Genomic DNA, 13,925 nt, shown 5'->3' on the forward strand with positions numbered 1-13,925 from the left:
TTGCGCTATTGTTTACAATTTAAATGATAAAATTTATGAATTCAGTGTGTTCTATTTTGGGTGGATATCGCCTATATGATCAGGACAATTTAAGTAAGAACATTACCTTTTTTTAAACATTAAACTTGTCTCTTAAAGCATTTTACTGCAAGATATGAATTGTCACAGTTGTTTGTTCTTCAAATGATGTATTTTATTAAAACAGAAATTAGGTAAAAAAGCCCAAATATCTCAAAATAAATTAATGGTTAAATATAAAATCAAACACATTTTGTGATACATGTTAAGAGAAGAAATGGAACAACATCAGGTACATTTGTGAAAGAATTAAGTGTTTGCAACTATGTGAATTGCAGTATGTCATTTATAAAAAATGAGGAAAAATTGTTTTTTTACCCCCTTTTCTCCCCACTTTTGTGGTATCCAATTGGTAGTTAGTCTTGTCCCATCGCTGCAACTCCCGTACTGACTCGGGAGAGGCGAAGGTCGAGAGCTGTGCGTCATCCGAGAAACAACCCAGCCAAGCCTGATTTTTGACACAATGCCCGCTTAACCCGGAAGCCAGCCGCACCAATGTGTCGGAGGAAACACTACATCTGGCGACTGTGTCAGCGTGCATTGCGCCCGGCCCAGGAGTCGCTAGAGCATCTCTAGTGGTATCGCTAGCTCAGCAAAGCAGTCTCTTAGACCACTGCGCCACTGGGGAGGCCCTAGATTTCTTCTTGTAATCTTGTAAGAGTCTGCTGATTTCCACAGGCACATATGCCGCTGGGTGAGAGAAATTGTCATTCTTTTGGGGGAGAAGTTAGGTTTTATGTGGTGTTGGTCAGTCATTTTAGCTAAAAATGCCACCCCTGCCTAATTTGCGGGCTCGCCCTGAATCGACTCGTAAGATTCAGTATTTTTGGAACGAAGGAGAATGATTTAGTTGCCATACTTGCGAGAACACAAACACTTGCATCTTTCATAGCGAGGGACGGAGAGAGAGGGGCACAGTATAGGCAGGTCGGCCACCAGACTGCCGGAGTCAGAACAGTTCACTCATCCTATTGGAAATCAAAGCTCTATCTTGCAATGGAATACTGTATTTAGCAATTTCTTGTCTTGCAACTTCAGCAAAGCAGGGCCTATCGTTAATGAATAGGCTAGGATATTCTACACGCAACCGACTGAACACACACATGTATCATTAGCGATGAGAAAGAGCAGGCAAGCCAGCTGCACTGATTTTAATTTTATGGGGGAAAACCCACCCCCCAAAAAATTTCCGTTTGCGATTTCTCTTATCGTCAGGATCACAATTTCGTTTAAGTGCTCACATCCCTAATATAGAGGTAATATCAATTTTGAGACATGATGTAATGTTTATATATTTTAGTATACACTTTAGATATTAATTAGAAATGCTGGTTATTCCTCGAAGATTTCTCACAATAACAAGCGTACCTCTGTGAAATGTCAATGGACACAAGCCTTTTATTTTCACCGCCTTTTACATATAATTATTTTGCTAAATATGACTTTTTGGATATAATGTTAATATGTTTGAGAAAGGCCCCTCGGAACGTTTCAGAACATGAATAATCATATTTGTCTCTAAAATGTATTTTCTAACATAAGTGAAATTTCATCACTAAAGTGAGTTTTCACCAACTCTGGGCAGAGTGGGTGGACACCCTACTTGTGGTGCTGAAACCATCCACTATGCATGCACCTCAGCCACAAATTTGAAGGAAAACGTACAGAAAGTTCAACCATTAACACTTTCCCTGGCATTTCTTTAGATAACAGCAAAAACTTGAATTGCACAGAAGTAGCTAGTCAGTTATGCTAACATTAGCTAGCGATCCGAATGTTTAGAATGCCTTGGCTGAATGCCTCTAGATTCAACACTAATTTCCAACAATGATTTTAATCAAAACAGAACTTCTATTCCATTTAGTTAGTTTTTTGTTGTAGTTCTCAGGTCAAAATATTTTAATGATCCAAATTCTAATACATTAGCATCTTGTGGTTAATGTATATTGAACATGGATACGAAGTAGCCTAGGCTAGATCTAACTATGATATTTTACATTAACTTTTATATCAGACCTGGCTTAGATGTCTTAGAATAGGTTATACAACCCAATGGAATGTTTTAAATTAACCTTTTTGATTAGGGTCAAATTGGAAAAATGTAAATTATTCAAAGTTAACTACAGAAAACCATGTGCTTGACTTAATTATTTAAATTATTCGACAGCCTTTATTTTAACAGCGTGAGGCGTTTTGCACCATTTCCCTACGGTCACTTTGTGTGTGTTCTTTCTAGGCTGAAAAAAACAGGGCTGCTGCCATGGCCAACAACCTGCAGAAGGGCAACGCTGGCCCGATGAGGCTCTACGTCGGATCCTTACACTTTAACATCACAGAGGAGATGCTGAGAGGAATTTTTGAGCCTTTTGGACGGGTGAGAGCTGTTGTACAATGTACCCATAGGTGGCACATTTCTTTCAAGTTTGGGGAAGCTGTTTCTCCACACACAAATAAATCACCTTTTATAATAAAGCATTCCATGCGTCTATCACATTTGCAGAATAACATAAGGTAAAAATCATAGTGTGATGAGTAGATTCAGACATGCCAACCTGCATGCATTTTGCGTACCATGCATGCAATTTCAGGTCAAAGCACGCTGATATGAAAAACGACCCTAAAATAAGCAAAAATAGGCTTTGTTGGCACATTGTGGTTTTTGACTCAACCGTCTGAAGATGGCGCTGAGCCAATCAGAGGACTTGGATGCGTAGAAAAAAATCTGTAGCTCTCTGCTCCTGACCGTAGTCATAGTATTATTGTCCCCCCTCAAGCTGGATGGCAGCTCTCCACTTTGTCCATTGATACCACAGTGAGGAAAAATGTAGAACAAACTGTTTAACCTCTCTGGGGCAGGTGGGATGCAATCGTCCCACCGGCCAATAGCCAGGGAAAATACAGCGCGCCATATTCAAATAACATGATATAAAAATCGAACTTTCATTAAATCACACGTGTAAGATACCAAATTAAAGCTACACTCGTTGTGAATCCAGCCAACATGTCAGATTTCAAAGGCTTTTCGGCGAAAGCATAAGATGCTATTATCTGATGATAGCACAACAGTAAACAGAGTAGCATATTTCAACACTGCAAGCACGACACAAAACGCAGAAATAAAATATGAATCATCCCTTACCTTCGACGAAATTCTTTTGTTGACACTCCAATATGTCCCATAAACATCACAAATGGTCCTTTCGTTCGATTAATTCCGTCGATATATATCCAAAATGTAAATTTATTTGGACCGTTTCATCCAGAAAAACACAGCTTCCAACTTTCGCCACTTCACTACAAAATATATCAAAAGTTACACGTAAACTTTACCAAAACATTTCAAACTACTTTTGTAATACAACGTTAGGTATTTTTAAACGTTAATAATCGATCAATTTGAAGACGGGATGATCTGTGTTCAATACAAAAAGAAAACAAACTGACGCAACTTTTTTCGTAACGTGCCTCTCTCAAAAAATGTACTTCATGTGACCCTCATTTACGATAGCCCTACTTCTTCATTACACAAAGGAATAACCTCAACCGATTTCCAAGGACTTGTGACATCCAGTGGAAGCGGTAGGAACTGCAAGCAAGTCCATTAGAAATCTGGTGTCTCTAAGAAAAATCATTGAAAAGACAGTGACATCAAAAAAAAAAAAAATCTGAATGGTTTGTCCTCCGAGTTTTGCCTGCTACATAAGTTCTGTTATTCTCACAGGCATAATTCAAACAGTTTTAGAAACTTCAGAGTGTTTTCTATCCAAATCTACTAATAATATGCATATCTTATATTCTGGGGATGAGTAGCAGGCAGTTGAATTTTGGCATGCTATTTATCCGAAAGTGAAAATGCTGCCCCCTGTCCACAAGAAGTTAAGTGTTGGTCAAGCACACGACCACTTTTGTAGTTAGCTCCTTAGCTAAGGCGTCGTTACGGACAAGGTAGTTAGCGACAGCGTTTAGTCAACTAAGCGAGAACACTTTCTTGCCCGCACATGCTTTGATTGCCAACGGTAGTGGGTGCAAGCGCATTGACGAGCAAGGAAATGTGCTGTATTGAGGTTGTTCAGAGTGTGGATGGAAACAGATGTGGCCGCGGGAGCTGTTCCGCTAATAGCGTCCTTCACAGAAAGTTATTTTAGGCCTACTAATCTTTAAGTCTGTTAATGAATCAGTTCTTGATCTCTCCTCTTGGTATAGCTGTATGTCAACAGTAGGCTTCAAATTATATGATAATAGTCAGATCACCAATGACAACAAAACATGTTGAATGAATGGTAGCCTAGTAATCAGACCCAACTTGGATTAGGTCAGGGGTGGCTCTCTGAAACAAGCTCATATAGGCCTAGTTCAGTTTCATATTCCAAATAGCCTACAGTAAGTTAAAACCTCTTAAGGATCGGACCCTTTCAAAAACAAATATCCTAAAATAACACCCAAATCTAACTGCCTGTAGCTCAGGACCTGAAGCAAGAATATGCATATTCTTGATACCATTTGAAAGGAAACACTTTAAAGTTTGTGGAAATGTGAAATTAATGTAGGAGTATATAACACGTTAGATCTAGTAAAAGATAATACAAAGAAAAAAACATGCGTAATTTATTTTCTTTAATCTTTGAAATGCAAGACAAAGATCGCAATGTGTTCCAGTTTAAGCGCGATTTAGATTTTGCCAGTAGATGGCAGCAGTGTATGTGCAAATTCTTAGACTGATCCAATGAATCATTGTGTTCTGTTCAAACTGTTGTATCAAGTCTGCCCAAATGTGCCTAATTGGTTTAATAATACATCTTCAAGTTCATAACTGTGCACTCTCCTCAAACAATAGCATGGTATTTTTTCACTGTAATAACAAGAATTTTAAGCTTTCTGCTGAAATCAGATATGTCTATGTCCTGGCAAATGTTCTTGTTACTTACAACCTCATGCTAATCACATTAGTGCACGTTAGCTCAACTGTCCCGCGGGGGGGGGGGGGGGTCACCAATCCTGTAGAGGCTGGACTACTACATTGTATCTGGTAATTGAATTATTCAGTTAAGAAGCCAGTGTACAATTTTGCTAGACTATCTACATAACACCTGTTAAGTGGGATGATTAACCTTAAATGTAACCTATAAAGTGGAAATGGCAGTTACAGGTTGTTGTTTTTTTAAGTTAAATGCACCAACCTCCTGAGGGGAAAGTTGATGGACCCCTTCCTGACCTCCCCTCTAACCCAACCTTAGGCCTACATCAGCACCACCTTGTCAGAAAATCCTATGGAGAGCCCTGATTTGTACATTTATACATATTTCTAGTTAGCTACTGAAGAGCAGCCAATTACCAAGGACCCATAAGTCGAGAGCCTACCATTCCTACTGGCCAACATGACATTAATAGGCAAAAAAAAAAAGCATTTGCCTATGATTTGAGCCGTGTGGGCTGTCGCGCGTGGTCCAGTGCCGGGGCTAAAGTGGTACTGATAAAATTACTTCAAGGTTGGCCGGTGTGTAGATTTGTTAACAGTAGGCCAAGTCATTGTTGTAAGTTAATACACTGCTCAAAAAAATAAAGGGAACACTTAAACAACACAATGTAACTCCAAGTCAATCACACTTCTGTGAAATCAAACTGTCCCCTTAGGAAGCAACACTGATTGACAATACATTTCACATGCTGTTGTGCAAATGGAATAGACAAAAGGTGGAAATTATAGGCAATTAGCAAGACACCGCCAATAAAGGAATGGTTCTGCAGGTGGTGACCACAGACCACTTCTCAGTTCCTAAGCTTCCTGGCTGATGTTTTGGTCACTTTTGAATGCTGGCGGTGCTTTCACTCTAGTGGTAGCATGAGACGGAGTCTACAACTCACACAAGTGGCTCAGGTAGTGCAGTTCATCCAGGATGGCACATCAATGCGAGCTGTGGAAAAAATGTTTGCTGTGTCTGTCAGCGTAGTGTCCAGAGCATGGAGGCGCTACCAGGAGACAGGCCAGTACATCAGGAGACGTGGAGGAGGCCGTAGGAGGGCAACAACCCAGCAGCAGGACCGCTACCTCCGCCTTTGTGCAAGGAGGTGCACTGCCAGAGCCCTGCAAAATGACCTCCAGCAGGCCACAAATGTGCATGTGTCAGCATATGGTCTCACAAGGGGTCTGAGGATCTCATCTCGGTACCTAATGGCAGTCAGGCTACCTCTGGCGAGCACATGGAGGGCTGTGCGGCCCCACAAAGAAATGCCACCCCACACCATGACTGACCCACCGCCAAACCGGTCATCCTGGAGGATGTTGCAGGCAGCAGAACGTTCTCCACGGCGTCTCCAGACTCTGTCACGTCTGTCACATGTGCTCAGTGTGAACCTGCTTTCATCTGTGAAGAGCACAGGGCGCCAGTGGCGAATTTGCCAATCTTGGTGTTCTCTGGCAAATGCCAAACGTCCTGCACGGTGTTGGGCTGTAAGCACAACCCCCACCTGTGGACGTCGGGCCCTCATACCACCCTCATGGAGTCTGTTTCTGACCGTTTGAGCAGACACATGCACATTTGTGGCCTGCTGGAGATCATTTTGCAGGGCTCTGGCAGTGCACCTCCTTGCCCTCCTACGGCCTCCTCCACATCTCCTGATGTACTGGCCTGTCTCCTGGTAGCGCCTCCATGCTCTGGACACTACGCTGACAGACACAGCAAACATTTTTTCCACAGCTCGCATTGATGTGCCATCCTGGATGAACTGCACTACCTGAGCCACTTGTGTGAGTTGTAGACTCCGTCTCATGCTACCACTAGAGTGAAAGCACCGCCAGCATTCAAAAGTGACCAAAACATCAGCCAGGAAGCTTAGGAACTGAGAAGTGGTCTGTGGTCACCACCTGCAGAACCATTCCTTTATTGGGGGTGTCTTGCTAATTGCCTATAATTTCCACCTTTTGTCTATTCCATTTGCACAACAGCATGTGAAATGTATTGTCAATCAGTGTTGCTTCCTAAGTGGACAGTTTGATTTCACAGAAGTGTGATTGACTTGGAGTTACATTGTGTTGTTTAAGTGTTCCCTTTATTTTTTGGAGCAGTGTACTCACTGTTTGCAAAAATACCCGTTCTGAGCAGGCCTAGAGCTGAGCATAAGTGTTTATTAGGCTATGCATATTATTTATTTTTTAATCTTTATTTAACTAGGTGTAAAAAAATATGGCCTTTTATAAAACCATTTAATGTCATTATGTAGACATTAGCAGCATATTTTTAATATCAAAATGACAGTCCACTCATACACCAAAAAACTGAGATCAATAAAAACAACCTTGTCTTGAATGCAACCAAAAGCCTAAGCCTATGAAAAGAGGGTGGGACACAGATTGTAGGGCTACAGTATATCAGTGCTGTGCAGATTTTAATCTGTTATCCATTTCTTTCCACCAGATTGAGAGTATTCAGCTCATGATGGACAGTGAGACTGGAAGATCTAAAGGATATGGCTTCATCACTGTAAGTATCACACTAAATCCAGTCAATCTTTTCCTCTATAAACTTAAATCCCCTCGTTTACATGCACACCAGGGTTTCCGTTAGTCGGTAATATCCGACTTTTGGACGATAAAATATAATATGTAAAGCAGATTAATCAAGTTTCCTTTTGTCCCCAAAAAATAAAAATCCCGTTGCGAAGCAATGTATTTTTGCATATTCATTGATATGAAATACCAGTCATGTAGCGTGAGAGCTGCTGATAGAGCTCAAACTGCTGTTTGTTGCTGGTGGAGTGAAACGTGCTTTAATAAGCCCAAACATTGGGCAACGATTCTGAAGGCAATTGAGTGTAAAATATAAAATTGAGGGGGGGGGGAATATTTAACCAATTTTAGAATAATCTAACACAATGTGGAAAAACTCAAGGCGTCTGAATACTTTCCGAATTCACTGTATACCTAAAAGCCGGCAGATGGTATAGTTAAAACCCTAAAGTTTTACACACAATAACCTTGGGGTGCCTCAAAAATAATATAAAAAACGTTGTCCTTGGACACGGAGGGGTTAAACACTAACGTTACGTCCATCCAGTGAAGAGAGAAGAACCGGACAGAGAGAGCGTATGTTCCCAGCATCCGTCAACGAGGGGGCCAACTTCAATCTGTTTTACCAAATTTCTACCAGGATGTTAAATGTGCAACCAGAGGGGGGGGGAAAGAAGCTCTAGACCACCTTTACTCCACACACAGAGACGCGTACAAATCTCTCCATTGCCCTCCATTTGGCAAATCTGACCTTAATTAAATCCTCCTGATTTGTGCTTACAAGCAAAAACTAAAGCAGGAAGAACCAGTGACTGAGTCAATAAAAAAACGTGGTCAGATGTAGCAGATGCTAAGCTACATCAGTCACTGGCTTCATCAATAAGTGCATCGATGACGTCGTCCTCACAGTGCCTGTACGTACAGACCCAAACCAGAAGCCATGGATTACAGGCAACATCTGGCTATCCAGACTACTTGCATTTCACTGAAATGCAAATTTCACATTTTATTATTTCACCTTTATTTAACCAGGTAGGCCAGTTGAGAACAAGTTCTCATTTACAACTGCGACCTGGCCAAGATAAAGCAAAGCAGTGTGACAAAAACAACACAGTTGCACTTAAACAGTCAATAACAAAATAGTAAAATCTGTGTACAGTGTGTGCAAAAGTAAAAGAGTAAGGCAATAAATAGGCCATGGAGGTGAAATAATTAGAATTTAGCATTAACACTGGAGTGATCGATTTGCAGTTGTGCAAGTAGAAATACTGGGGTGAAAGAGAGTAAGTAACAATATGGGGATGAGGTAGTTGGGTGTGCTATTTACAGATTGGCTGTGTACAGGTACAGTGATCTGTAAGCTGCTCTGACAGCTGATGCTTAAAGTTAGAGGGAGATTTAATAAGTCTCCATTTTCAGTGATTTTTTGCAATTCGTTCCAGTCATTGGCAGCAGAGAACTGGAAGGAAAGGCGGCCAAAGGAAGCGTTGGCTTTGGGGGTGACCAGTGAGATATATACCTGCTGGAGCGCGTGCTACCGGTGGGTGTTGCTTGTTAACTCGAAATGACACAACGACAAGGTTCCAGTTTAACAAAGTTTACTATACTATATGAACACACTACAAGTAGCCATTCCACTCAAGGCCAGGTCCATCAACGACAAGACTTCATGCGCAGTCGCACTCTTGACTCAGTGATAGCCCCGTAATAACAGAAGTATAGGGATACTTAAAACATGAACTTAACAATCTCTCCCTTTTCTTTAAAGACAAATAAAACATCAAAAACATAATTAAAGGTCCAAGTATTATTCAAGATCCCCATTACAAATGGGTTGTGTGACAGTTTTTTTATTTGTATTACTCAAGCTGCCACTTTCCATTACTGAGAGCCTGTAGGAGCACAAGACTGGATGCTCCTTTTTTAGTCAGACAGTCAGCAAGCTGTTCCTTTGTGTTCGACCACAGAATCCGCTGGATTTTCTGTGCTTGAATAAGTTCCTTGATGCTGCTAATCTCAAGACGAAGTCTTTTCTCTGTGACAGACTTGGTTGACTTCACAGCATCAACTAATGAGTAGTTGTCAGTGACACAAACTACAGGTAGAATGTGCCGTTTTGTCTCACCAGTGGTAAGCTCTGAGAACAGAGTTGCAAGAAAGATCGCATTGTCAATTCCAGTGTTTCTCCAGCAAGTGTGCTTCGGACAACCCTTCTGATCCTTTTTGACTGCCAACAGATAGGTGAGAATCTTCCTCCTTCACCCATTAACACGATTAGATGTCCACCTTGTGTGCCTCCATCTGTAAGGTTCCCTAGCAAAGCATCACTGAAGACAACTAGTTTCAAAGAGTCATCTTTTCCAACATGCTGAAACTTTAAAGTCACTTGTTGTGATTTCAGTTTACGAACAACTTTGTTTGCCTCATGAATGGTTTGTACAGTGGCGTGTTTTGTGTTAGATGCCAAGTTGCAAACATCAAACATTACATCAGGTCTACTCTGTCTAGCAACCCATAGAATTTGACCTATCTTCGACCTCAATTGATCAGCTTCAATTCCACATAGAGGGGAATTCCTTTGTACGGGTCTTGAAGAATCCATGTGGATGGGTTGAAGATCCTTGATATAGCTCTCCCGTTGCATCAGTATTGTTCCATCAACTGTAATAAACTCTATGCCAACATAACAAAAATTATCATGCTCTTCACGGCCAACCTAGAAAACAGCTTTGAGGTGTGGAATCACAGTTGAAGCAAAGGTCTGTGAGCCACCCCAGATAAATTCATCAACATGACAGGCAAGTACTCCAGTCACATTGCAGTCTTGATCAAGCCAATAGAAGACTGCAGGATCCACTTGTGACATTTTTCCACCTGTATTCAGCATTGTTGCCTTGACTTTGTTGTACCAGTAGAGTGATCCATCTGCCAGTCCATACACACACTTTTTTAGTTTCCACAGTGTTCCTTCGCTTTTAGCTTCGGGCAGAGGTCGAATGTGAATGTCCCTTGACAGCTCTGTTCCCTGCAAAAATCTAGATTTGATGTCTATGGAATTAAGTTTCCATTTTTTCTGGCAGATCACTGACATCAGCAATCTGAGTGACTCTGAGGCACATGTCGGTGAGTCTTTTGGGAGTTCTTTAGCAGCCAGCTCCTCAACCTCTAGCCACTAGACGTGCTTTGGGCACTATTCCAGTTAAGGATTCTTTAAGGGTACACACCCACCTTGTTGAGACGCACTTGACTTCCTCAAACACTCCATTTTTCCTCCAATTACTGAGCTCATCTAGCTTAGCTGAGTCAAATGACACGTCCTTTGTTTCAAGTACATCATCATTTTGAATGTCATTCTGTTTTTCTCGATTTTCCATTGGTTCAATTCTGATATTATCTACAAGTGACAGGTCAGCTGACCCTGTTGTACCAGAAAGTGTAGCTGGTTCAGAGTACTGCAAGTTGTACCAGTTCTTGTGTTTTGCTTTTCCTGCTCGTCCAATGACGGTTGCTGTATGTGGAATACCACTTTCTCTGTCCATGTATTTAACAGTTTGTCCAGTTTTCAGATTGGAACAACCATGTTCTCTTAACACATGTGGCTGTTGTTGAATGTTTTCCTCATTTGAACGCTCAACAGTATTACCTGTGGCATGGTTGAAGGTCTCTGCTCCATTTCCTGTGTCAGTTTCGGTGTCCATATCATTGGATGCGACATCTGGTAGGTTTGTGTCTGTTACTGTGTCCTTTTTGTCATTTTCATTAGGAGACTGATTCTCAGCAACAGCCCCTCTATCTTGTTGATCATTTACTTTCTGCAATCTTGAGTGATGCACCCTGACAATCATGCCTCCGTGCCTCACAAATATCACCACACCATCTTGACCAATGACTACTCCCGGTCCTTTCCACTCTTGACAGTCAACTCGTTTGTAGTACACTTTGTTTCCAGTTTCGTACTTATCATCATTATTCCCTGAACTGCTGAGTAACCTCTGAAGTCTGTCAACTGTATCATGTCCAAACTGTTTGTAAAGCTTTAACAATACTTTGTGTTTTTCTTTAGTGCTCATGTTCTCTGTGTCAGTCAGAATCAAATTTTTGCATGGACTCTGTGATGTCTTTGTCTAAAATGTTTACACAATAGTGGCCTGAGGTAGTAAGTTCAAGAGTCACTGGTTGTTTAAAGATCACTGCCTTGTCATTTTTTATGTCTAGTACAGCCCCTGCCTTCTTGAGGGAAGCTTTGCTTAATAGTAAGGGGATATCTGTAGGGACCACCTCTGTTTCAATGTGACACTTAGTCTGACCAATTTTTGCTGGTATCTTAACTCTCTTGGTAGAATGGACAATTCTCCCATCTCAAAGTGAAAGCTCTGTTGCTTGGTGTGTCAATCATATTTAGTTCACTGACATAGCTATCAAGCCATTTTGCACCACACACTGTCCGTGTACATGCAGTATCAATCACAGCAGATCCTAAGGATTCAACTATAAAAATCTCAGTATCAGAAGCAGATTCATTTGAAAACAGTGTAATGTTACACTGCTCTATCTCTGTGTTTACATTTTCCTCTGTTAGTTTAACTTGTTCATTTTTATGAGGACATTCTTTAACCCAATGGTAAGTGCTTTGACAAATTGCACATTTCGATCTCCTTCCATATTTGTCCAGTGGATTTGTGCCGGGAAATGGCGCCCTCTTCTGGTTGTCTTGAGAACGTGACTTGTTGGCGCCTTTTCTGTGCTGCTCAGTGTAATATGCTGCGTCACTCACTTGCATTCCATCTGTTATTGGCGCGACAGACGTCTTATCACCAAATATTCTTTTTAGTGCCGACTTCATAGATGCAAAAGTCAGCACAGTACAAGCAGTCAAAGCCAACTGTTTCTCCCTACCATCTAGACAGGCAGTATCTTGTAACTTGAACGCTAACACTGCATCTGGGAGAACCATGTCGTACTTGCGCATCCTATTGTGCCTCTGTTCGAAATCAATGATGTAGTCCGTCATTGCAACCGAAATATCTCTCCTAACACTGTCAAAGTTTGAATATGCCTCGTAGGCACGGTCTTTCTCTTTAAGAAATACAGAATCCAGTGCTGTGATCAAAGTTCCCATACCGTCATCCTTGTTCAAATCCTCAACGGATATTTCCAGTGCTGTATCTCTCGCTCTTCCCTCGAGCGATAATACCACCGCAAGTGCTTGCTTTTTCGCATCCAGATTAGTAACGCGTGTCCAGATTCCCAGTTCATTTTTCCAACTTTCGTACGACCTCTTCTCGTCGAAGCGAGGTGGCACATTGTAGTTAGAAACCATCCTCTGCTACCAATGTTAACTCGAAATGACACAACGACAAGGTTCCAGTTTAACAAAGTTTACTATACTATATGAACACACTGCAAGTAGCCATTACACTCAAGGCCAGGTCCATCAACGACAAGACTTCAGGCGCACTCTTGACTCAGTGATAGCCCCGTAATAACAGAAGTATAGGGATACTTAAAACATGAACTTAACATTGCTATGGTGACCAGTGAGCTGAGATAAGGTGGGGCTTTACCTAGCATAGACTTATAGATGACCTGGAGCCAGTGGGTTTGGCGACAAATATGTAGTGAGGGCCTCGCCAACGAGAGCATACAGGTCGCAGTGGTGGGTAGTATATGGGGCTTTGGTGACCAAATGAATGGCACTGTGATAGTCTACATGCAATTTGCTGAGTAGAGTGTTGGAGGCTATTTTGTAAATGACATTGCCGAAGTCAAGGATCGGTAGGATAGTCAGTTTTACGAGGGTGTGTTTGGCAGCATGAGTGAAGGATGCTTTGATGTGAAATAGGAAGCCGATTCTAGATTTAATTTTGGATTGGAGAGGCTAAATGTGAGTCTGGATGGAGAGTTTACAGTCTAACCAGACACCTAGGTATTTGTAGTTGTCCACATATTCTAAGTCAGAGCCGTCTAGAGTAGTGATGCTAGTTGGGCGGGAGGGTGCGGGCAGCAATTGGTTGAAGAGCATGCACCTTTTTTTTTCTTGCATTTAAAAGCAGTTGGAGGCTTTGGAAGGAGTGCCGTATGGCATTGGAGCTCGTTTGGAGGTTTGTTAGCACAGTGTCCAAAGAAGGGCCAGAAGTATACAGAATGGTGTCGTCTGCATAGAGAAGAATCAGAGGATCACCCGCAGCAAGAGCGACATAATTGATGTATGAACTGAACTCTGTCTCAGAAGTAGTTGATGAACCAGGCGAGGCAGTCATTTGAGAAACCAAGGCTGTAGAGTCTGCCAATAAGAATGCTATGATTGACAGAGTCGAAAGCCTTGGCCAGGTCGATGAATACA

At 41.7% G+C, this 13,925-nt stretch overlaps 1 protein-coding gene across 9 annotated transcripts in view; it reads left to right on the plus strand.

The window, feature by feature from the left end:
- LOC120042522 (RNA-binding protein 39-like) overlaps nt 1-13,925 on the plus strand; it is a 34,850-nt gene that overhangs the window by 7,840 nt on the left and 13,085 nt on the right. For all 9 annotated transcript variants that reach the window (XR_005476119.1, XR_005476120.1, XM_038987359.1 and 6 more), the window contains 2 exons: nt 2,315-2,452; nt 7,491-7,556. Coding sequence is in view for 7 of the 9 variants with exons in the window: in XM_038987359.1 (XP_038843287.1) it covers nt 2,315-2,452; nt 7,491-7,556 (204 nt within the window). In the remaining 2 variants the exon portion in view is untranslated. The remainder of the gene's footprint in view (nt 1-2,314; nt 2,453-7,490; nt 7,557-13,925) is intronic.

Source organism: Salvelinus namaycush, unplaced genomic scaffold, assembly GCF_016432855.1.
Source record: "Salvelinus namaycush isolate Seneca unplaced genomic scaffold, SaNama_1.0 Scaffold703, whole genome shotgun sequence".
In the NCBI taxonomy this organism is placed as follows: Eukaryota; Metazoa; Chordata; class Actinopteri; order Salmoniformes; family Salmonidae; genus Salvelinus; species Salvelinus namaycush.